The sequence below is a fragment of the Salvia splendens genome, chromosome 18, assembly GCF_004379255.2.
Source record: "Salvia splendens isolate huo1 chromosome 18, SspV2, whole genome shotgun sequence".
NCBI classification, from domain to species: Eukaryota; Viridiplantae; Streptophyta; class Magnoliopsida; order Lamiales; family Lamiaceae; genus Salvia; species Salvia splendens.
Genome location: NC_056049.1, coordinates 24,745,021 through 24,771,200, shown reverse-complemented (window position 1 = coordinate 24,771,200; position 26,180 = coordinate 24,745,021). Strand labels below are relative to the sequence as shown.

The window sequence follows — 26,180 nt, the reverse complement described above, 5'->3', positions numbered from 1 at the left end:
GATATGAAGCTCTTTTCATCTTTGATTAAGTATGGCTTGACGTTTTGATATGATGGTTTGGTGAAAATGTGCATAATTGTGAATTGCTTGTTCGCCTTGAATCATGCTTATACCTTGTGAGATTTGAGCCTAATTTCTTTCTTAAGTGATTTATCTGCATTCATGTACATGTTTCTAGAACTTGCTCTTAGTCTGCCTAAGTTTACATTGTGTTTAAGTTGATTTTGGAGGATGTTAGGCCATCTTTTCTTAGCTACTTTTATACCCAAATTTTTTTGATATCTTTTGTAAAGGAATTGGAGAGATAAGAAGGAAAGTATAAAAAGTAGTGTGCTTAAATGTAGAAAAGTGCAAGTTGTGAAATATTGAAAATTCAAAATGTATGCTTGATCTTAGAAAGGATGCTTATGAGAAAAGAAAGAAAGGAAAAGAAAAAGAAAAAGAAAGAAAGTTTGGGAGAAAAAAAATAAAAATCAAAGGATTGGAAAGTGAGTTGAAGGAGAAAAATAAGTGTTAGAAGTATCTTGGGTTATTAGAAAAGTGGAGTCAATTTAACTCTACTTGGGATATTTTTATTTTGAGTCACTTTTTAGCCAAATATTCCTCACCTACCAAAAAGCCTACATTACAACAAAAAATAAAGACCTTTCAGACTTTTGATGCTTAATCACATCTAGTAGAGGAAGGATTAGACTTTGAGCAAGCCTATGGTAAACTTTGCATGATGCATGATTTGAGTGCGTATACACATTACCTTTATACACTTTGAGAATGAGAGAAAGAATCACTTCCCATCTTTGGAAGTTCTCCACATGTGAGTGCGTGATTTCAAGGCGTTCCACGAGTTAGTAATGAAAGTGCAGTAATAAGCCTTGCTTGATTTGATTGCGTTAATACATGCTTGATCTATCTATTCCATACTTTGAGGCAATTATGACGTCTAGTCCTTGTGCATTCCGTGCGTCTATTTTGTGTCTTTATTATTTTGTTCGAGGACAAACAAAAATGTAAGTTTGGGAGAGTTGATACGCTTGGATTTTGCATTGTTTTAAGGCCTTTATTTGGTTCGTTTTTAATGTCAAAATCACAATTCATGTCCATATTTTGTATATTTTATCTATTTTGGTATTTTGACGTGTTTTGTGAGAAATGTGCATATTAAAGCCTAAAAAGACAGCAAAAAGTCGAAGTTGGAAATCTGGAACTTTCGAGACGTCCAGCAGTCCGCTTCAACACATATAGCGGTCGTTGGAGCCCAACAACCGTTGAGCCAGTAGCGGTCCGCTCCGGGAAAGTTGTGCATGGAACGAAGAACACGACCAGCGACTGCTGGGGAGTGCGCAACGACCGCTCCAAATAATCCAGAAGCTACGGGACAATTTCCAACGACCACTGGGAAGAAGTGTAGCGACCGCTCTTCGAGAGGCAGAGGCTACAGATCAACATGCAGCGACCGCTGGCCAAGGTGCAGCGGCCTGCCGGGAAAACGCGGCCCACGATTTTGACCTACTTCTCCCCAAGATTTATCAAACTTAACCACTTTTTGCCCTATTTGATAGAGCTCGAATTTTCCTCTACATATATCCCCTCAAACCTCTTCATTAGGATCTTCGTTTTGCCATATAATTCCAGAGCATAAATTTGAGAGAGTTCTTCATTGTGCAGGAGGTTGAAGAATGAATCAAGAGTAGAAGGTAGCCAATCTGTGATTTTTTTCCTGTGTTCGATATCCGGTATTGACCTTTAACTATACTATATATACTCTGTATACTTGCAGGTTTATTTAGTGCTAATAAAAAGTGAATCAATCCACCAACTTTATTTTTCAATTTGAATTTGCTTAATTTGTTGGTGATTAAATGAATATGGAATTTAATAGTGATAATTGACATACTACATAACTATACAGTCCAAAGTCAACTCTAATTCAAGGTTTAAAGTATTCGATATGCATTACCTTTAATAAAATACAAATAACCTCAGCAATTATCTTCATACTGAAGCAGCAGATTTATTTTGAGGACTGCAATTACTTTATGTTTTTTAGAGTTAATTTATTTATATTTATATTTATATTACTTTGTTCAAGGTTGATCTTTTGAAGAACAAACTGGGGTTTGATGATGCATTCAACTACAAAGAAGAATCTGACCAGAATGAAGCCATAAAGAGGTATATATTTAAATGGACAAAATTTATTTTTACATATACAATTAATAAGTGATAGAAGTCATAGGAATGTCAAATTTATCTGAACCAATGTCTTTGCTACCTAGTGGGCCAGCAAGATATTGGGTCGGGCCAGTCCGATCCAAACATATATATGGCCCATATGGCTCCAGGTCGCTGCATAAATAATCCAATAATATATTCTTGGGCCCAAATTTCGCTTTCAGTCTAATGAGCTCAGCCCCGGCCCGTGTTTTGTCATCTCTAATAAGGTGATGTTCGGTTTCCAAGATAAAATAGTACCAAGATATAATCTAGGATTGAGTTGTGAGATCATTTTAGTCATATGAGGTTAGCTATGACTAATTATCCCATGATTATCCATCTAGGATTGAATTGTGGAATTGAATCTCTTGAACCAAACACACTATAAATTTAATCTCGGATACAATCTTGCAAACCGAACACCCCCTAAGTGTAAAATTTATCTCAACTATTCAGATATTTCCCTAAGGGATCGACATATATTTCGAAAATGTAGGAGGCAAAATGCTCGATGCGGTGATTATAAGTGATTTCGCAGTACGACATGAAGGAGCTAGACGCGACAAACAACTTGATATAAGTGATTATAAATAAAATCCGAATGCAAGGATTCGTCGTCTTCGACTACTTCCACCTCTACCCTAACTACTTGGAGATGGTGTTGCCTCTGATTAAACAAGGCAAATTGGCATATGTTGAAGACATTGTTGAAGGAATCGAGGCTGCACCAGTTGCTTTGGTTGGACTCTTTGTGGGAAAGCAAGTTGTTCTTGTGGCTCGTGATTGATCAATTTGGTCCTATGGATCTTGATTTAATGAACGGTGAGGATTGATTTGTGTATTAATGTATATCTAAAATATTTTGTGTAAGCTTCAATTAAGAATTACCGTTTTTATAGGTGTTAGAAACTAGAAACTAAGAGATGAAACTTCTTTCTTCTTCTTTGAAGAATAAATCGAAGGCGACAATGAAATCCGCTTTGCTGAAAAATTGAGCAAAGGCCAGAATCACACTCAAAATGAGTATCCACGGAGGTATTTCGATTCGACTCCCAGAACCGCCTTGTATGTTATAGCGACCTTGAAAACAAGCTTTGAATTGTTTAATTCATAAAAAAAAACTAATTTCTCGATGACCTAGCCAAGAGAAATCGACGCTTGAGTTCTCGAGTCAAAGAGATAGAACATCTGAATTTGAGTGGAAGTAATACCACGAATAGTTCGGATTTGGATTTCATGCTGTGCATTTAGTCACAACAGAAGATGTTGTTAGATACACAATAATAATATTATTCTTAAATTATAATATTAATATTTTCATGTTGAAATTTCGTAATATAATTTTATTATCTTTCAATCAAATTGAAATTACTCCGGGGACTGGCATGGAGATTAAATTCAACCACCATTATGTGAGCTTAAATTAAACTAAAATATCGCCTTCTTCTAACCGTTATAAGTTGAGAACACAAATTTCCTATCCAAATTATATTTTGAATCCGCCGCCAATGGTTGATCAATTATTGATATTTAATGTACTAGTATTATATTAGTATTACTCCTATGCAGTCATTTTTTTTTCAAGGTATGCTGCAATAAATCCATCATTTATTTTTCACAAGCATGATCAATTTTGTAGTACTCCTCGGACCACCCCCACGCATCTAAAAATAAACGTATTTCACGCTTGGTTAAAGAAAATTATTCCTTTCAATTTATTGCACTTTCAAATTTTCAACACATAATAGGAAGCAATTTTTTTTCCAACACATTGTTTTATAAAGGGATATAGGTCTCTAAAATCATCGATTTTGGTCAGGATTTGGTATTTATTAGGAACTTGAAAATTGGTCTAAAATATAACAAACTTTATACATTGTTTGTTATTTCCCATGGCAGGTCAATCACCATACCCGACCAACTTTTATGCATTTTTATCCTATTTGGCACTACTAAATCAATGTGATTTTCAACGTAGATTTTTATCCTACTTGTCACAAACTTAAAAGGTAATCTAAAATATCATAAACATTTCATGGTTGCCCACGTATAATAAGATTTTTGCCGAAAATATCATATTTGGGATGAGTTGTGAAATAATAACAACAAAATGTAAAGTTTGTGATATTTTAGACCAATTTTAATGTTCGTGGGAAAAACTAATATTTGGAAAGTTTCATGATATTAGATGTCAAGATCCATTTATAAAATTAGGCAGAATAGAGAATAAAGTAGACATATTTTATTTTACATTGTGTAACTTTGAGCGAGACCTCCCGAAAACAATAAAAGTTTTCCCTATATATGGAAGCAAATCACTTCAATTTAGAATAAAACAAAACAAAACACACAGCTAAAAATGGAGGGAAACAAGCAGATTGTATTAAAAGACTACGTGAAGGGTTTGATAAAGGAATCAGATTTGATTCTGAAAACCTCAGAAATCAAACGGGATATTCCCAATGGTGCCTTTTTGGTGAAGAATCTCTATTTATCTTGCGATCCTTACATGCGATCTCGCATGGTGAAGATGGAGTGCAGTTACATTGACTCTTTTACCCCCGGTGAGGTCCGTGTTTTCCATTTTCCTTCACATTATGCATGGGCTTTTTCGGGATTTCATAGTTATGCATGCTTCTATCAGATTTCTGATATATTATCATAATATGTATAAAATTCCAAAAAAATGGCAAAGATTAATTATTTTTCAGATATGCATGTATTACTAAATTCATAACTTAACTATTTTGCTTGTCAAATATTTACATTAATAAATAGGTTATTGAGGGGTATGGAGTTGCCAAGGTAGTGGATTCTTCGAATCAAAAATTCAAGAAAGGTGATTTGATTTGTGGCATGACGGGTTGGGAGGAATACTCTATCATCAAATCTACTGAGACTATATTCAAGATCCCTTCTATGGATGTGCCTCTCTCCTACTACACTGGAATTCTTGGTAAATTTGTGTCTCAAATTAATTGTGAAATGCAGGTTTTAAAAAGTTATGCAAAACATAATTTGGCAAGCGACCAAGTATTAATTACTCTACCTAATCGGTAATCAACAATAATAATGCATAACCACATCATACACGCAACACAAACAAACGTATTAGATTCAAGTAATAATCTTTAAATGAATCTATCACTGCATATTTTGATGATTCATTTTGTGAAGGTTTGGCCGGTCTGACTGCATATGTTGGATTTTACGAGATTTGCTCTCCGAAAAAGGGTGAAATCGTCTTTATATCAGCTGCATCAGGAGCTGTAGGTCAGCTTGTTGGCCAATTTGCTAAGCTATTTGGGTGTTATGTCGTTGGAAGCGCAGGATCACAACATAAGGTCTTTTAATTATTCTTTTAAATTAATTTACTAAAATTCATTCACCAACTTCTTTTTTCAATTTGAATTTGCTTAATTTGTTGGTGATTAAATGAATATGGAATTTAATGGTGATAATTGACATACTACATAAATATACAGTAAAAAGTCAACTCTAATTCAAGGTTTAAAGTATTCGGTATGCATTACCTTTAATAAAATACAAATAACCTCAACAATTATGTTCATACTGAAGCAGCAGATTTATTTTGAGGACTGCAATTACTTTATGTTTTTTAGAGTTAATTTATTTATATTTATATTACTTTGTTCAAGGTTGATTTTTTGAAGAACAAACTGGGGTTTGATGATGCATTCAACTACAAAGAAGAATCTGACCAGAATGAAGCCATAAAGAGGTATATATTTAAATGGACAAAATTTATTTTTACATATACAATTAATAAGCGATAGAAGTTATAGGAATGTCAAAATTTATCTGACTACCTAGCGGGCCAGCAAGATATTGTCGGGCCGGTCCGATCCAAACATATATATGTCCCATATGGCTCCAGCCCGGTCTACTGATCTCAAGCCCGGCCCGTGTTTTGTCATCTCTAATAAGTGTAAAATTTTATCTCAGGTACTTCCCCGAAGGGATCGACATATATATCGAAAACGTAGGAGGCAAAATGCTCGATGCGGTGATCCCGAACATGAGACCCTCCGGCCGCATCACCGCCTGCGAGATGATTTCGCAGTATGACGTGGAGGAGACAGACGCGACACACAACTTGATGTCTGCGATCATAAAGAAAATCCGAATGCAAGGATTCGTCGTCTTCGACTACTTCAACCTCTACCCTAACTACTTGGAGATGGTGTTGCCTCTGATTAAGCAAGGCAAATTGGCATATGTTGAAGACATTGTTGAAGGACTTGAGGCTGCACCAGCTGCTTTGGTTGGACTCTTTTCTGGTCGCAATGTGGGAAAGCAAGTTGTTCTTGTGGCTCGTGATTGATCAATTTGGGCCTTTCGATCTTGATTTAATGGAAGGTGAGGATTGATTTGTGTATTAATGTATATCTAAAATAATTTGTGTAAGCTTCAATAAAGAATTACTGTTTTTATACATGTAATACCACTGAATAGTTCGAATTTGGATCCCATGTTGTGCATTCAGTCACAACAGGGGATGTTGTTAGATACACAATAATAATATTATTCTTAAATTATAATATTAATATTTTCATGTTGAAATTTAGTAATATAATTTTATCATCTTTCAATCAAATTGAAATTACTCCTGCCCGGCAAGGAGATTAAATTCAACCACCATTATGTGGGCTTAAATTAAACTAAAATATCACAGTCTTCTAAACGTTATAAGTTGAGACACAAATTTCCTATCCAAGTTATATTTTGAATTCGCCGCCAATTATTGATATTTATTTTACTAGTATTATAAAATTGAAGGTTATTTTATGTATAGAATGTGTGTTAATTTATCTTTACTCTTTTTTTATATTTGTAATGTAACAACCCAAACTTTCAAACCTTATTATTATTAATAGTATTAGCTTTAATGCAAATAAAAAATAAATAAATAAATAAGTATTTGTTGTAGTATTAAGAAACTGGAGTTATGAAGAAAACAAGACCAGACATAAAATAGCAATGTTTTGTTCTTCCACGAACATTTCAAGTACAACTAAAAGATTAAATCCAAAATAAAAGGTTAGTAGAGTTCGGCATATCCATCAGAAATTTCAATGAAGTCTTAGGGCATCCGCAACGCGTCTCGTTGCGGTCCCAATCTTGTCTCGGAGAGACGAGACGGCAGCGAGACAGCGTTGCGGCTCCGTCTTGTCCCCATCCCGCCCCGTAACTCGTCGCGGAGAGACACTCGGTGAGCTGTCTCGCCACGCGCGTTGGCGACGTGGCGAGCTGCGGTTCGACCGTGACGCCCACTCGTCGGCCCGCGAGTGGGCGTCGTTTATTTCCGTTGAAAATGTATTTTTTATTGTTTTATTTTAAATTCAGAAAAAAATCGAAAAAAAATTCCAAAATTATACTAGCCGTTTATAGCCGTTTTTTTACAAATTTTTTATTTTTTTAAAATTTTTTTAAGCCTCCAATCACTTCTATAAATATCAATCATTCCTACAAATTAATCAACAACAAAAAACTCTCTATTATCACTCAAACACTCTCAAACACTCTACATTCTTCATCTCAAAACATTATTCTTCTTTCAAATTTAATCCATTCACAAATCCATTTGAGCAAATGCGTCGAATAATGGAAGAATCGCTAGCAGAAGATCGACGTCGGGAGGAGGAGGAAGAGACCTACTTCCGTCACCGTTTCCGCATGCGGAAACGGCTATTTATGCCCATCGCAAATACATTGGCAGCCTGGGAAGAGCTCTTCCAAGAAGGGTTCGACGCCGTTGGTCGGCCTAGTCACACGACTCTGCACAAATGTACTGCAGCAATCCGTCAGCTTGCTACTAGACAAACGGCGGATGTGTTCGACGAATACCTGCACATTGGGGAAAGCAATGGGAGAATGTGTTTGATAAACTTCTGCAAAGGCGTCCGGGCAGACTTCACCGACGAATTTCTCCGGAAACCAAGCATGGCAGATTGTTAGTTTCTGCTTCGACTTCACGAAGAAGTGCACGGATTCCCCGGGATGCTTGGCAGCGTCGATTTCATGCATTGACAATGGAAGAATTGCCATGTGGCGTGGAGAGGGTCATACACGAGGGCCACAAAGGCACCCACCCCACCGTTATACTCGAGGTCGTTGTCGACTACCGGCTATGAATTTGGCATGCGTATTTCGGGGTCCCCGGATCGAACAACGACGTCAACGTGCTCAACCAATCTGGCCACTTCACCGAAGTTTTGAATGGTAAAGCACCGGCCATCAACTTCATCGCTAAAAATCGGCAGTATAAAATGGAGTACTATCTTGCCGACGGCATCTATCCGAAGTGGTCAACCTTCGTGAAGACGATCAACAGGCCGGTGAACAAAAAACAGGCTCTTTTTGCGCAGATGCAAGAGGCTGCTCGCAAGGATGTGGAGAGAGCGTTCGGGGTTCTCCAAGCTCGCCTCAACATTATCAAAGCCCCGGCTCGTACGTGGTTTATGGAGAATATGGTCGACATCATGTATACATGCATAATTTTGCACAACATGATTGTCGTCGACGAAGGACCTAAGGCGGAAAATTGGTTTGGCCCTGAAACCCCGGGAAGCTCTACCGTAAGTAGTCCGCCTCGCAGTAGAGCGCATCCGTCTATGCAAGATCGGTTGTCTGTTCAGGCAAGGACACGTGATTCTACCGCTCACGCCCAACTCCAGGAGGATCTAATGGAGTACATTTGGCCTAAATTTGGCAACCAGTAGACGCACATGATCGCCATTAGACAACTCTTTCTTCTGCTTCTTTGAGTTTTAAGATTTTGAATTTAGAGAGAGTGGGCGTAAGATTTTAAATTATGTATTTTTTATTTTTTTAGGATTTTACTAATGTGATTTTTTTATTTTTTTAGAATTTTAAGTTGTAATTTTATTTTATTTAATGAAGTATGTTTTTATTAATTGATGTTGTTAGAAATAGAAATAAAAATAAAAAATAAAATTGAACGAATAGTTAAGGGATGAGATGATTAAGAGATGAGATGATTAAGAGATGGAGGGTTGCAGATGTTGTCTCTTAGTTAAGAAATGGGATGAAAAGTACAGTGGATCTCATGAATAGTGAAGAGATGAGATGGTTAAGAGACGGATAAGAGACAGCGTTGCAGATGTGCTTATAATATAAATTTATCAAATCCTATTCTATTACAATTATAGAGAAGTTCAGGCAGCCAGCTCGACAGTCGTTGTCGTGGTCGTGCTCCAAGAAAGTCTGATACGTCAATGGGGATAACCATGGATGCTGTTTTTCATACATAAGAAGAATTAGTGGGAGTAAGATACATCAGTATCAATTAAGAGTGAAATCAATACATAGATATGAGAAAAATAATAATATCCAATAGAAGATTTGAGTAGAATTGATAGATGGAGGAGATTTATTATCAGGTCCAATCAATATCTTTGATGGATTTCAAACCAAGTGGTCATTAAATGCAAGTGCAGAGAGATCAAAGCTTCATATGCTCCCTCAATTCTCAAACCATATTTTTAGCCGTAAGATCAACAAATAGATCCAAATTAGATCCTTGAGGAGATTTTTAGGCAGTTAAACCTCCCCCAGTTGGATAGCAACTTGCCTAAAAATAACAAGGATACAAGGCCACTCGCAACACGTTATGCGGGTGACCCGTATTTTGTTCCGGCATGACGGAACCAGGGCGGGACGCGTTGCAGTGTCTCGTCCCATCACCAGTCTCGTTCCGCCGTTACGAAACGCGGGATGGCTCGCTACGCGCCGAGGTGACGTGGCGCGCTCCCAGGCCATGCGTGACGCCCACTCGCTGCCCGCAAGTGGCCATCGTCACGCTGACGCAATAATTCATTTTTTTTAAAATTCGGATTAAATAAAAAAATAAAATAAATAAAAAATGTGAAACGGTAATATTACCGTTAATAGCCATTTTCCTTTATTTATTTATTTTTTATTTTTTTACTCTATAAATACTCCTAATTCATCCTCATTTCACACACAACTACACATCTATTCTTCCCAATCATCTCCATTTTCTCTCCAATTTTCATCTAACATCTCATCACAAAATGTCCGGCGGTGGAAACTCCGGCGATGGCGGCTCCGGCTCGTGGGATCTCAACGTGTTCGGTGACTGGGGGAACATGTACAACACATTGGGTGGTTTCGGTTCGTCGACGCCGGGGGTACCAACCACCCAATTTTGATGTGGATGCATACATTCGTCCCTCCGCCCAGCGGTATTCGCAGGGACTCTCCCAAATTCGGGAAGATTATCCGGTTCAACCCACTCCGGAAGAAGGCCGAGGCGGGGGAGGAGGCCGAGGAGGAGGTGGAGGCGGACGAGGAGGAGGACGGGTGGCCAATACTTATCTGGTGAGGGCGGTTCGGGCATCGGGCCACAAGAGTTTGCCTCGTAGGAGAAGGAGACCCCGACAGAGGATGTCGAGGGATCCTCCCGTGGGCGCCGTCGGCCGCAAGGGAGAAATGCGGCGAAGGCGGCTAGAGGGAGGAGGGGCCGAGCCGAATCAAGCCAGGCGAGCTCAGGCTCGGGGGGAACCTCGAACTCCCTTATGTCCATGTACATGACCGCCATAATGACGGACACTTCCCACTTTACGCCCACCCAATACCAAGCATGGCTTAACGGAATTATGTTTATGGCAGCACAACTTGGCATGCTCCACATCAAGGCTTCGGTGCACCTCCACCGCCTCCTCCAGGGGATGATTCGTCGGCGGAGTAGGTTTTTTATTTTCTACAAAATTGTATTTTAAATTATGTCATTTTCACTTTTTTAGGATTTTAATTATTTGTGTTTTTTATTTTTTTGAATTTTAAGTTGTATTTTTATTTTATGTTGTAATGTTATTTTCTTTTTAATGAAGTGTGTTTTTTATTAATTGAATTTGTTGGAAAAAAATAAAAAAAAATGAAATTGAATGAATAGTAATTTAAGGAAGGGTTAAGGGACAGATAAGGGACGGGGGTTACAGGTTCCGTCCCTTAGTTAAGGAATGGAGTAAAAAAGTACAGTGGGGCCCGCAAATAGTAATTTAAGGGACGGTGTAGTGACAAGGTTGTGGATGGCCTTAAACCCCAACAATTCCAAATACAACCACCCATCACAATCAAACATTCCAAAAATTCTACATAGAATAGAGGAGTACGAGGAGGGAGAGTTGCATATAATTGTAGGATCAAGTCCCCAATCCAACAACACTTTGTGCCCACATCAAAAGGTAAATCCCAAACCCTTCTTTTCTTTCATATATATATATATAAGAGCATGCATATATATATATATATATATATATATATATATATATATATATATATATATATATATAAGGATGTGATCATATGATAACCCATATTTATGGTGATAACCTAATAACCTATCATTCTATAGACGAAATATATCATTTTATAAAATAGAATATCATTTTATGGATTAAAAGTATCATTCTATGCATGCTGAAAAAATATCATTTTATAGTGTATAAATATCATTTTTAGTAAAAATGATATTTTTGACCCATAAAATGATAGGTTATTAGGTTATCACCATAAATATGGTTATCATTTTAACGCACCCCTATATATATATATATATACATATATATATATATATATATATATATATATATATATATAGTCGTGATCATATGATAACCCCTAAATATCGTAATAACCCTATAACCAAATCTGGACCACACATATTTCTAATCATGCGGTTGAGATTCAAACTTAGATTTACTTCATAAAAAAAAGCGCGGGGGTAAAATTGTCATTTCTCTCATTTAATTTCTGAATTTTGCCAAATATCACGTAAATTGATAAAATGATAGGTTTATTGCATAGAATGATAGTTTTGAGATTCAAACTTAGATTTACTTCATAAAAAAAGCGCGGGGGTAAAACTGTCATTTTCCTCATTTAATTTCTGAATTTCGCCAAATATCACGTAAAATGATAAAATGATAGGTTTATTGCATAGAATGATAGTTTTGCCAGATAGAATGATACTCTGTGTTGATAAAATGATACTTTTGACTGACTGATAAAATGATAAAATGATAGGTTTATTGCATAGAATGATAGTTTTGCCGGATAGAATGATACTCTGAGTTGATAAAATGATACTTTTGACTGACTGATAAAATGATAAAATGATATATGTTAGGTTTATTGCATAGAATGATAGTTTTGCCGGATAGAATGATACTCTGAGTTGATAAAATGATACTTTTGACTTACTGATAAAGTGATAAAATGATAGGTTTATTGCATAGAATGATAGTTTTATGAAGTAAATCTAAGTTTGAATCTCAACCGCATGATTAGAAATATGTGTGGTCCAGATTTGGTTATAGGGTTATTACGATATTTAGGGATTATCATATGATCACGACTCTATATATATATAGTTGGAAGTAGAATCTGGCACATCAAGTTTAAACACCATATTTCACCTTGAGTCTTCCAAATAGCAGGCATATACTCACAATTCACCAAATTTAGTAAATAGAATCAAAGTAGAATCCTACTGCCTTAATAACTAGAAAGAATGAGAAAGCTTATCTCGCGAGTACGAATCTGTCGGATTTCTTGTGACGGCTTTTCAGCAGCCCGGAGACGACAGTGACAGCCCCACACCCCAAATCCATCACTAAAATCGCAGCCTTTACGAATCTACAAAGTTAAGACACAAAACTTGTAAGAGATTTTTAACTCCTAGGAAAATAAAGAAAGTAAAACTCACTTTACCTGTCGGAAAGCTACGCACGGCGGGGGAGGGGTCTCGGCTGTGGCTGTGGCCGGCGGTGCGAGGCGCGGAGGAGGCCGAAGCCGCCGCCTGTGCGTGCACAGCGGCGGCGGCGTGAGCAGGAGACGAGAGAGAGATGAGCGAGAGGGAGTGGGGGAAGAAAGAGAGAGAGAGACGCCGTCGGAGGCGGCTATGGACGGCGGCGCCGGTAGGGTGGCGACGGTAGTGGGAGCTTCTTTCTCTTCAAAGTAGGATTAGGGTTTGATTGGTGAGAGAGATGAAGTGGGTATCTATATGTGGGTTATTCTGATTTAATTGTTTGGGCTAGCATTTTATTTACTTGGGCCAAGGGAGTGAGGAAACAATTATGAGCCCAACTCTTAAAAATGGATGCATTAAATAATTGAAGGGAAGCCCGATTCCGAAATTTACTTATCTTTTGGGCGCAAATCTAATATTAAATTTTATCCTAAGTTTTAAAATAAGATTTCATTAATGTTTATATTAATTAATGTTTTTATGATTTCTTCAAATGATGTATCTAAGCTAAAATAATTGATCTTGGGATTTATTTTAGAGTTTTGGTTAAGAGTAAATTTTCAAAGTAAAAGATACATAGATCCAATTTAGTTGAAGCCCGAGAATAGTGGATGAAGACGCATCAAAGAATTTTAGAAATTCATTAAAGATAAGTGAAAAATGTGACCGTTGAATGTGGCCATATTTCCGGCACCAAAAAGAAGTTCAGATATGGTATATGTTCCAGGAAAATGGATTGGTTGGTCACAGTTTTAACGAGAAAAATGTTTTTAGTGTTCTCGGCCATTTTCTATAAAACCCTTGGTTCACTCGGTTATGGCTTGACAAAACCAGTTTTTATGAAAGATATATTTCGGCATGTGTCCATTGGGTACATCAAGTACTCAGCCCTACATATGTTTTAACAATGTGCAGGTTAATCGGCGACGACGAATAGCAATGTTGAGCACAGATGGCAAATGTGATTCAATAGTACAATGCTTGGATGCATTATGTTATTCTCTCGTGACTCTTCCGCTACAATGTAAAAGTTGAGCTTGTGTTCTTTTGTATCATGCACTCTAATATATTTTCCCAGTTATTTGCAATTCAAAATTAAGACCAATTTTTAAACATTAGATTAGGAGATCTAGTGGTTGATATAATGTCAAGTGGATTATATTTTAAATTTAAATAATTATTAAATAAAACTAAAGGATATTAATGTCAATTCTCTCTTATTAAAATTATCCTAAAACTTTCAATATACGTAACTCTCTCGATTTAAATTATTTATTCACAAAAAATATATCAAATTAAAGGTAATTTTATAAGGATTATAACGAGATCTCAATTGCATATGTTGCGACGATGTTCGGATGATGAAATTTGATGATTTTTATTTCAATTTTCGTATATATTGATAAACATATTTTTTATTAATAAATACATCAAAAAATCTCAATATAATGCATGTAAAATCTCAATAAAAATGTGTTGATATTTTCGTGTACTTGTGTTGAAATACTCATGTCATTGTGTTGATATTTGTAATATACCATGTTCATATAAAAAAATATGAAATTTATGATATGATTACAGAATGACGATCTTACGCTTTTCTTGATATTTTATCTACTAATTATTGAAATTCGTGAGATTTAATCTCATCCACTCATTTTAAAATCTAAGGGTGACGATTTGGTCTTGATTTTGTATTATGATGCTATAAGCAATATAAGAGGATCATGATCTAAAAACTAATACTAGTACATTTTATCCTTTTCAATATACTATCAAAAAGTTCCATAAACAAAAATTCCATGAATAACATTTAAATTTAAAAGTATAAAAAACTAAAGCTACTATAACAAAACTGATAGTGATCTCCAATTAAAAAATTAATCTTATCAAAGTTAATTAATACTAGTTAATACATGAAATATCTCCATAGTTTCATAATAAAACAAAACAAATAATAGTTCTAATACAAAGTATAAAGCTATTATTTTTTATGTTTACGTATAAAATGACTTATAATAATTGTGATGGTGATTAAATATTTAAATAAATAGAATAATGAATATCTCTTTCATATATAGTGTATTTATTATACATGGAATATGAAGAAACTTTCCATATAATTTAATGTTTCCATTGTTTATATATCTAGTTGGAAGCATGACTATAATTCCATTTGTCAAGTATCTATTAGTAGGACATACCAAATAAGATTGACATCTTGGTGTGGATGGACCACTGAAATTTTTTCTCCACTGTGATTATATGTATATATGCGCTAATCACGCATAAATTGAGAATTTATACATTATTTATTCGAGGCTATTATAGAAACTAAACATTATGGCTTAATAGAGTGTTAATTCACGCGCTATAAAATTATTTATGAAGGTATTAAGACACTAAATGTTCTAAGTGTTTTTTTTCATAGTCATATCATAATTACATCACTTTACCTGTCGTCGTGTATTAATGTAAAAATCACATTTTATGTGAGAATCGAGAATAATATTTTGAACGTATAAACTTAAATAATTCACAGTAAAATTAACCGTATGAAAATAATATATTTATTCGTGACTAGTGGGATTTTAATCCATAACTTTCATTTAATATATAAAAACGGCAAAAACTATAAACAAAGTTCAAGAAACAAAATAAAATTATAAGTAGGGTTGAATTTAATATAAATCACATTTATAAAAAAATAGTCAACTAACATAGTTCCACTCTCGTTAATTAATAACTATTGTAAGTAAATAAACTATAGTGAATAAGTAGAGTACATAAATTTTATCGCTATTTCATTTTTCCTATTTTGCCACTAAATTTATTAAGGCGTTTTTTCCCCTTAATATGTTAGATTGAAGATTGTTATAAATTTTATTTTCATTTATTAAAAAACTAAAATTTAATTTATTCTATTAAGTATTATTTTAGTATAACATTTTTCAATTATCACTGCTTAGTCTAATGATTCAGACAATAAGACTATTTCCGTAATGATAGATCTAGACTATTGTTATATGCCCATTTCTGTATTCAAATAATATTGGCCTAAATGTTGGAGCCTTCACAAAGTAATTTGTTGCCTTGGTTGATTCAAACTAAATGGTTACATTCAAATTATTTAGAATTTTGGCTAAATTAAAATAATTATATGGACTATATCGAGCTAAGTCACTAGAATATTAAATATATTCAGGGAATAAGTTAAATTCATAAGTTGTAAACATTTTATTTAGTATCATCAACTGAACGTTTTGAATTTCAGTTTACTAAACTTGATTATCAAATTATTTCGAAATTGTTGAAGGAATTGAAGCTGCGCCAGCTGCTTTGGTTGGACTCTTTTCCGGTCGGAATGTGGGAAAGCAAGTTGTTTTTGTGGCTCGTGATTGATCAATTTGGTCCTATTGATCTTGATTTAATGGACGGTGAGGATCGATTTGTGTATTAATGTATATCTAAAATATTTCGTGTAAGTTTCAATAAAGAATTACCGTTTTTATACACGTTAGAAACTAGAAACTAAGAGATAGAAACTTCTTTCTTCTTCTTTGAAGAATAAATCGAAGGCGACAATGAAATCTGCTTTGCTGAAAAATTGAGCAAGCCCAGAATCACACTCAAAATGAGTATCCACGGATGCATTTCGAGTCGACTCTCAGAACCGCCATGTCTGTTATAACGACCTTGAAAACAAGCTTTAAATTGTTTAATTCTTAAAAAAAAACTAATTTCTCGATGACCTAGTCAAGAGAAATCGACGCTTGAGTTCACGGGTCAAAGAGATAGAACATTTGAATTTGAGTGAAAGTAATACCACAGAATAGTTCGGATTTGGATCCCATGTTGTGCAGTAAGTCACAACAGGGGATGTTGTTAGATACACAAAAATAACATTATTCTTAAATTATAATATTATAATATTAATATTTTCATGTTGAAATTTCGTAATACTATAATTTTATCATCTTTCAATCAAATTGAAATTACTCTTGGACCCGACATGGAGATTAAATTCAACCACCATTATGTGGGCTTAAATTAAACTAAAATATCGCAGTCTTCTAAACGTTATAAGTTGAGAACACAAATTTCCTATCCAAATTATATTTTGAATCCGCCGCCAATGGTTGATCAATAATTGATATTTATTGTACTAGTACTACGTTAGTATTACTCCTACGCAGCCATTTGTTGTTCAAGGTCTGCTGCAATAATTGCAACATTTATTCTTCACAAGCATGGTCAATTTTATAGTACTCCTCAGACCAACCCCACACATCTAAAAATATATGTATTTCACGCTTGATTAAAGAAAATTATTCCTTTCAATTTATTGCATTTCCAAATTTTCAACACATAACAGGCAATTTTTTTCCAACACATATTGTTTTATAAAGGAATATAGGTCTCTAAAATTATCGAAATTAGGCCAAGATTTGGTATTTCTCAGGAACTTAAAAACTGGTCTAAAATATAACAAACTTGACACTTAATTTGTTTGTTAGTACTACTATTTCTTGTGGCAAGTCAACATCATATCCGACCAACTTTCGCACATTTTTTTATCCTACTTGGAACTTACTAAATCAATGTGATTTTCTACGTAGTTGTTTATCCTACTTGTCACAAACTTAAAAAGTAATATAAAATATCAAAAATATTTCACGGTTGCCTACGTATAATAAGATTTTTGCCGAAGATATCATATTTGGGCTGAGTTGCGAAATAACAAACAAAAATGTAAAGTTTGTGATATTTTAGACCAATTTTAATGTTTGTGGAAAAGCTAAGTATTGAAAAATTTCATAATATTAGACGTCAAGATTCCTTTATAAATTAGGCGGAATAGAGAATAGAGTAGACATAATTCATTTTAAACCGTGTGCCTTTGAGTGTGACATCCCGAAAACAATAAATGTTTTCCCTATTTAAGGAAGCAAATCACTTCAATTTAGAATAAAAACAAAACAAAGACAGTGTGAAAAATGGAGGGAAACAAGCAGATAATATTGAAAGACTACGTGAAGGGTTTGATTCTGAAAACCTCAGAAATCGAACGGAATATTCCCAACGGTGCCTTTTTGGTGAAGAATCACTATTTATCTTGCGATCTCGCCTGCTGAAGATGGAGCGCAGTTATATTGACTCTTTTACCCTCGGTGAGGTCCGTGTTTTCCATTTTCCTTCACATTAATGCCAGCATGGGCTTTTCCGGGATTTCATAGTTATGCATACTTCTATCAGACAATTGGATATATTAACATAATGTGCCTAAAATTCCAAGAAAAACGGCAATGATTAATTATTTTTCAGATATACATGTATGGTCGTGATAAAATGCAAATTCATATATTGTACAAACTTCAAACTTTTCAACACAGTATCAACATAACGTCAAAACAGTGTCAATACAGTGTAAAATTTTAAGATTTTGGTGCCAACACAATCAAAACAACATCAACCGTTGACATTGTATTTTTTTGTTGCTATTATTTTATCATCTGTTGATATTTTCTAACGGTCTAGATCATAGTTTGATGTTTGTACAATATTTAGAGTTTGCATTTGATCACATTCCTATACATGTATTACTAAATTCATAACTTAAACTATTTTGCTTGTCAAATGTTTACATTAATGAATAGGTTATTGAGGGGTATGGAGTTGCCAAATTAGTGGATTCATCGAATCAAAAATTCAAGAAACACCAAAAAAGATGTGATCAACATTTTATCAAAGGTAAGATACAGTTTTTATTTCTTTCCCAAAAATCTCAAACTATTCATAAAACACGAACCTCTGCAGATGAGTTCACTTGCTTGTTAATTTCCTCACCCATTTTACTCTGCTTCAGTGTGTATGTATGATTGTGTTTTTTTTTCTTCCTGAAAGATGAATTGCTATGAAATTTTATACTAGTAGTAATTATTTTATTTAAAAATGGAAATGATATCTTGAAAAACGACAAGGAAAAATCATTGATTATGGAAACAAATTAGGAAAGTAAGTTAGGATAGTGACAAATTGTAGTGATAATACTATTATGCTACTTTTATTTTTCCATGATCAATTTCAATTCACAAGGTCCTATCACTTTTTAATCAACTGTTTTTCTTCTTATTCAGATAAATCAATGCCAGATACTTCATTCTTAGTAATAATGATAGTCATATATTTTTATTATTCATGGGTGGTCATCTTTTATTGCCTTAGTTACTAGAGACTATGTAGCCCGCAACCCATGGACTAGTCCGAATAGCCCGCTAAATTTATAGGGTTAAAGTTGAAGGTTGTCAGAGGCTAGGCTGGGCAGGAACAAGAGCTTCACGAAGAGGTAGGGTATGTTGACTTTTAGTTGAACTTTGGGATGCTGTTTTTACCTTCTCTTGTGGCTTTGTTATGGGTTTTGGCTTGATGAGGGGATGGTTGGTCTGTTACTTTGATGGGACTACTTTTTTAGGTTGTTTTTTTTTGTTTGTTTTGGATCCTTTTTCTTAGAGGTAGGGGGTTTCGTTTTTTGGTGGCTTTGCCTTTTGACTTGCCTTTTTGTAGCTCGCCGTTTTGTGGCTTGAGTGTTTGCTTATCATAAAAAAAATAGGATTAGAGTTGAAAATTCTAGTTCGATTAACCCACACCTAGTAGCGGAGCCACGAGTGAACAAGAGGTACCACTGTACCGAAAACTTGTCGTCATAAGGTTATTAGATATAGCTAGCAATAATTACCAGACTTGGCCTAGCGGTATTTTCCTATACTTACACAGCAAAGAGCCAAGATTGAATCTCCTCAACGCCGCTCGCCATTTGCTGTTTTTCTTTTGTTTATTTTTGTGTTTTATTAAATCTTATGCATAATTTTAAATATTTTAATGCATTTGAAAGTTGAAACCTACACAATTCACATATATATTTATTTTTTCTGTTTTTTCAATAGCTGCATCATTTTAGCTTTTTTAAAATATTTCAATACATTTGAAACCTACACAATTAGCACATATATTTATTCTTTCTGTTTTCAAATCCTTCAAAGAATTTTTTTCATATGTTCATCATTTTAGGTTTTTTAAAAAAATATTCTAATGTATTTTAATTCCATATAATTCCATATATATCAATTGGTCATAATATATATCTTTCCAATTCTCTTTGCACATTTTTCTAATAACAAACATAAAATCATAAATTTTGATTGAGAAACAAATAAAAGAAAATAAAAAGAATTGGTTAGATTTTGAAGCTTCGAAGTGCTGTAATAATTTATTGTACCCCAAATGAGAAATTCTGGATCTGCCACTGCCCGCACCCGATTAACCCGTAACCAGTTAAGGTCAGACCCGAAAACTAAAGGGCTGGCCTGATTTGTTTGACTCCTAATTCAACACTTCATTGATTATTTTATAATATAAACAACTAAAAAAATGACTTTTAATTTTATATTAAATATATAAATTATATACTAAATTTTATTACTATAATAATAGATAAAATAAAATGAAAACTTCAAATTCACTAAGAAAAACATTTAAAATTCTAAAATATACTTTGAAATTTATTGATGTTTATGTTTTAATTTGCATAAATCTCAAATATTAGTATTTAATTATGTTTATGTTTAAATTTAAGCATATATCTCAAATTTATCATAATGGAATGTTTTACATTTTATAAATATAGCTAATTTTCAACATTATTTATTGGATTGATCACATGTTAAATTTATCGGTAGCGACCTGATTAACCCGTTGGGATAGCCCGAAACCCGAGTTCTTAGGTTAGGGTTGAACTTCTATAACCCGAAAAAAACCACTACCCGATTAGCCCGTATCTGATTGACCCATAACTCGGGCAGGGTTGGCCCGAAACCCGCTGGGCCGACCCGATTGACATCCCTACCAGAGACATCTATGGAAGTTAAAATTTAGAATTCTCGTATTTTAATTAAGTTTTATAATAAATAAATTAAATAGGAAATAAAATAATGAGAGCCATGAATAGTGAAGGGAAGATAAAAATAAGAAATGGAGGTTGGAGGTGAAATCTCTTAATTTGTGCAATAGTTAGAAAATCAATAAAATTGCAATACAAATTGTGCTATTTGGGATGATTAACCTTATTTAAGTCCTTCCTGTTTCAATTAATAACAATACATCAAATTCATGATTATATATTTATAATTCATGATTATAACCTTATTTGAGTCCTTCCTTATTTCCGATGATTCACTCTGCGAAAATCAGAATTACTCACGAGCAACCACCACCACCTGCTTCCCGACGTTGCGACCGGAGAATAAGCCAACGATAGCCCCAGGCACGCTTTCAATGCCTTCGGCTATGTCTTCGACGTATGTGATCTTCTCTTCCTTGATTAGAGGCACAACCATCTCCAGGTACTTGGGGTATAGATGGTAGTGTTCGTTAGCCTGATATCCTTCCATACGGATCCGTTTTGTCAATACGTAAAGCAAGTTGTGGACGCCTTCGTGCTGCTCAATGTTGTATTGGGAGATCATCCCACAAACAGCAACACGACCGTAGAGTCTCATGTTGCTTAGCACCGCTTCGAGCATCTTCCCTCCCACGTTCTCAAAGTAGATATCGATGCCATCGGGGAAGTACCTAATTAACAAAAACACAAATTTGTTATTATCTATATAACGACAAATTGCCGGAAAAACTATAAAATTTGGTCAAATTCTTTCGAACCGATCCATACTTCGCGATTGCGAATTTGTGTGGGATACAAAAGGATTCTTTTCTTATATAGGAACATAAATATGTGTATTGTGTGTTAAATTACTAACTATTCTTCAATGTTAAATAAGTATACATATTTTAATAGCAATGATAGAACCTCTTCAACGCTGCATTATAGTCTTGCTCTTCTTTGTAGTTGAATGCTTCGTCAAACCCGAATTTGTTCTTCAAGAGATCGACCTTCATCAATGCAACAGCCGACTTGTTCATCAAATGTGAAACATAAACTTGCCACAAAAGAAAAATAGCACATAAATCGACAACCAATCTAGGCAACAATCTAATAAGTTTTCGATAAGCCATTAGATTCTGACCTTTTCTTTGCTCCCTGCACTCCCAACAACGTAACAACCTGCGTTCTTTGCAAACTGACCAACGAGCTGACCAATAGCTCCGGATGCAGCAGAGACATACACAGTTTCCCCCTTTTTGGGAGAACAAAACTCGAAAAAACCAACATAAGCTGTCATGCCAGGCATGCCTAAAATGATAACACGAAACACGTTGATTTTCAGTCTCACGTTCCTGCATCTCCTATCATTGTTTTTCAGAAATTATCAAGATACACGCCACAAATCCAACATTTTTGTTAAGGGATTTCCCCCTTAACACGATAGCAACGTCGACGAGTGATCGACGATGAGGAATAAAGATGGACGTCTCGAGCTCGCCCTGAGATCAGCTCCAAGAACTAGGGTTTTGCAAACAAAAGGAAAATAAAGAAGACGAAAAATTAAAGGGGAACTACGTATTTCATTGATTAATTAAAGAGAATAACAATAGCCCTATTTATAATAAGGATTCTAACTTAATGGGCAAGACAAAAGATAGGAAAAGATATGCTAAATAAATACTAAGCTAAATAAGAGAGATTTGGGTATATTCTTGGAGATATTCACGTATCAATTTCCCAATCCATTCCCCTCATAATTCAAGCACATATAGTTCATCAACAGCTTGTTTCGTTAACAGTTTAACTGCATACATAACTAGATAAATAACTTGTGCAGAATCATAAACAACTAGTTCTACCTTAGAACTAGGAAGCAGGAATCAAGCGAGAAATTTAAAGGCTACAAGCTAAATAAGCCGATCATCACAATGGGCTCGAGAAACTCACCAAGAATCCCTGTATAATAAGAGAGAGGCAAATCTTTATCATGAACCTTAAACAATGTGTCTGGATCTTTAATAAGGCTATACTCCTCCAAGCAAGTAAACCCCCAAACTAGCTCGCCCGTCTTGAAATTTGGATGAGACGAATCCAGTACTTTCGACACTCCATATCCAAAAATAGGCTGTCACCAGAAAAAGGTCAAGAAACACAAAAAAGATGCAACCAACATTGTATCTGTTAAGAATATTAGTATCTCACATCGGTGATGTGACATAGTCTAGTTTATTCTCTTGTACACCTACAACTATTCTCTACTATGTCTATATACTTCTGCGCATATATCCATATTTTACTGTTCTACAGTATCAATGGAAAGATAACATTTTTTATTTCTTTCTCCAAATCTCAAACTATTCATCAAACAAGACCTCTGAAGAAACACCAAAAAGACATAACAAACATTCTATCAATAGAAAGATACAGTTTTTATTTTTCTCCCCAAAATCTCAAACTATTTACCAAACAAGAACCTAAAAAAAGACATAACCAATATTTTAACTATGGAAAGATACAATTTTTATTTCTTCCCACTTTTCATCAAACAAAAACAATACTACCATCTACACAATATTTTATTATAAGTCAATCTTTTTTTTAATAAAAAAAAATTAAGGGCCCCAATTTAAATCAAGACGTGTATAACAAATTATATTCCAACAAGAAGAAAAAATTAATTTTAACGAGAAAAATTTCACTAAAAATATTAAACTTACAGAATCCAGCTTGTAAGGAGGAACAAAGTGCTCCTCATTCTTCATGTGGGTAAGAATAAAAGGATCGATGGATAAGTAGAGATTCTTCAACAAAACGGCGTCGTCGCAACCGCTGAGAATTTTGAGCTGAATTTTGGAAGTTCTAAGGGACATATCAGATTCTTTCACATATGCTTTGACATAGTTGTTGAGTATCACTTGCTTGTTGCTAATTTCCTCACCCATTTTGCCGTTAATTCTGGTTGAATTCTGGTGTTCAGCTTCATTGTTTTAATAGAGCAAAAATTACGTGGGCCCCACCGTGCCATTTAATAAAAAACAAATACTAACACCTAAATCCCTAATCAGCCGCAATTCTCTGAACACTTGAAAAAAGAACAAGGGCTGTCAACTCGGGTACCCGACCAGAAATTTTCGGGTACCCGATCCCGAAAATCCCAAATTTTGCTACCCGATACCTGATCCGAAAATAATTTCGGGTACCAGGATACCCGATTCGGGTATTCAGTCCCGAAAAATCGGGTACCCGGATACCCGATTTAAAAAAAAATCATATTAATTTCGCTTTTAAATTGTCAATTCCACAATTCTTCGCTTGCAGTTAATTCCATTTTTTCAGATTCGTCATTGCATTCTAGCAGACAATATAAATAAACATAGTAAATTTACGTAATTGTATAGGCATAATTAAGAACTTTTTGTCATTTTCATAATTTCCAAAAATAATGGGATTTATTCATTTTAATTGAATTTTCAGTTTATTAACCAGCCTTCATGGTGATTAAGAAAGAAATAATGTTTAATATTTACTTCAGATAAAAACACTTATCTCCGAAATTCAATTAAAATAAAAAATATTCACATCGCAATATGTTTTTGGATATTTAATGGAAAAGGAAAAAGCTAAAGAAAAATAACAAAACAATAAAAAAAAATAACACAAAGAAAATGCATAATCAACATTAATTATTTTATTATGTAATTCCAATTTCAAAAGAAAAAACACTATTTTTTCAGATAAATGATTCCATTATTATTGAATTGAAGATTTATACCAGTCAATAACAAATTAATAAAACATTAATAAAATTATATATATTCCGGGTTTTCGGGTATTACCCGATCGGGTATCGGGGTAACCCGATACCCGAAAATCCCAATAACCCAATACCCCCCGATTACCCGATTTTTTCGGGTTCAGGTATCGGGTATCCAATACCCGATATCCATTTTGACAGCCCTAAAAAAGATCCAATTTACGTGGGCCCCACCGGGCCATATAAAGGAAACCGAACGGGTCTCAGTGTGTTTTTCTTTATCACTTTAGGTTATGACATAGTGATCCAATTTTATTGTATTTGTGGGTCATTAGGTATTAACCTCACTACATTTGACTAACTCCCACACTACATTTGTAATGTTGTTTTCAATACTTTCAATTTTTCGTAAAAATGCGGCACAATATTTGACTTATTATTATTTATTTTGACTAAAGTTTAAATTTTGTCTCGCATATTTATTTAAAAAGATATTTTGGTCCATTGTTTAAAGATTTTGTCAATTAGGTAGAGTAATTGTATTTTAAAGACCAAAATTAGGCTCGTATATTAAAAAAAACATATTTTGTTCTATACATTAATAATCAATCAATTGTGTTCGCTTCTGGTCCTAACCTATATATTTCGATTCATATTTAACTCGTTAATCAAGTCAATCCATATTTAACTCATTAATCAAGTCAAAATGAGATTAATTAACCATTAATTATTAACAAAGCTAGTATTTTAGTATGAACCAAAACATACAACCAGATCTAGGAATGAACGGCAATTGGGGTCGAGGGGGGCCGACCGACCCCACCGCCGACCCATGAATACCACCTGAATCAAGCTTCTGTCGTTGTGCTTCAAGTCTTCGACCCCGCGATGTAGAAAGAATTGCAGATATGCAACGGCTGATGAAAATGATAAAATTCAATAGTCAAGACATAGCACATTGACAATCCTATTTGGTATGTTCTATCAATTGATTTTTGACAAATGTAAATACAATATATTCCTAGTTCCAACCCTCTAAATTATATTGAAAGTTTCTACCCATTCGATGTATAATGCATACTCTGTTATGTATTTTAATATTTAATCAATTTTCATGATTATTGTCAAGATCATCTTAAGCATAAATACAGAAAACGATCACGTCACCCATTTTAGATTTTAGGTTTTAGGTGATTACTTCTTTTCTCTTTATTTATATATACAAAAAAATTTGACTAATAAAACATGTAATTATAACTTCAAGTTTATTAGCGTTAAATACTTATAAATTAAATTAATTATATGACTAATTGTATAGCGTAGTTTTTGTTTAATATTTTCATTGCACATTGATGGTATGAATATTATATACGAGTGCTATGTTACATTATAAAAATAGTTAAATAATAATAAGATGAGATGTGATTAATTGCTAACTAATTACCAATTCAAAATTA

The 26,180-nt window shown here is 34.3% G+C and overlaps 2 protein-coding genes and 2 long non-coding RNA genes across 6 annotated transcripts; 3 read left to right on the top strand and 1 right to left on the bottom strand.

The window, feature by feature from the left end:
• The first annotated feature begins 952 nt into the window (after nucleotides 1-952).
• On the top strand, nucleotides 953-3,026 carry LOC121777026. 2 transcript variants are annotated; one of them, XR_006045349.1, is made up of 3 exons: nucleotides 953-1,694; nucleotides 2,090-2,172; nucleotides 2,711-3,026. It is a non-coding gene; the product is annotated as an uncharacterized LOC121777026 (long non-coding RNA). The 2 variants fall into 2 exon arrangements; XR_006045350.1 differs by having other exon boundaries at nucleotides 2,671-2,733.
• A 1,412-nt stretch (nucleotides 3,027-4,438) lies between these two features.
• LOC121777025 (2-alkenal reductase (NADP(+)-dependent)-like) lies at nucleotides 4,439-6,798 on the top strand. The gene is made up of 5 exons (XM_042174157.1): nucleotides 4,439-4,783; nucleotides 4,993-5,170; nucleotides 5,392-5,558; nucleotides 5,874-5,956; nucleotides 6,181-6,798. Exons 1-5 carry the CDS (start codon nucleotides 4,574-4,576, stop codon nucleotides 6,557-6,559), a joined length of 1,017 nt encoding a protein of 338 aa, XP_042030091.1. The 5' UTR covers nucleotides 4,439-4,573; the 3' UTR covers nucleotides 6,560-6,798.
• Nucleotides 6,799-18,016: 11,218 nt separating this feature from the next.
• LOC121776272 lies at nucleotides 18,017-21,405 on the top strand. Of its 2 annotated transcripts, none has more exons than XR_006045269.1 (3): nucleotides 18,017-18,206; nucleotides 18,688-19,376; nucleotides 21,278-21,405. It is a non-coding gene; the product is annotated as an uncharacterized LOC121776272 (long non-coding RNA). The 2 variants fall into 2 exon arrangements; XR_006045268.1 differs by lacking the exon at nucleotides 21,278-21,405 and having other exon boundaries at nucleotides 18,688-18,781; nucleotides 19,256-20,525.
• LOC121776271 (2-alkenal reductase (NADP(+)-dependent)-like) lies at nucleotides 20,622-25,799 on the bottom strand. The gene is made up of 5 exons (XM_042173434.1): nucleotides 23,687-25,799; nucleotides 22,917-23,094; nucleotides 22,111-22,277; nucleotides 21,894-21,976; nucleotides 20,622-21,658 (listed from the first exon to the last, which is right to left on the bottom strand). Exons 1-5 carry the CDS (start codon nucleotides 23,909-23,911, stop codon nucleotides 21,280-21,282), a joined length of 1,032 nt encoding a protein of 343 aa, XP_042029368.1. The 5' UTR covers nucleotides 23,912-25,799; the 3' UTR covers nucleotides 20,622-21,279.
• Between the last annotated feature and the right edge of the window lie 381 nt (nucleotides 25,800-26,180).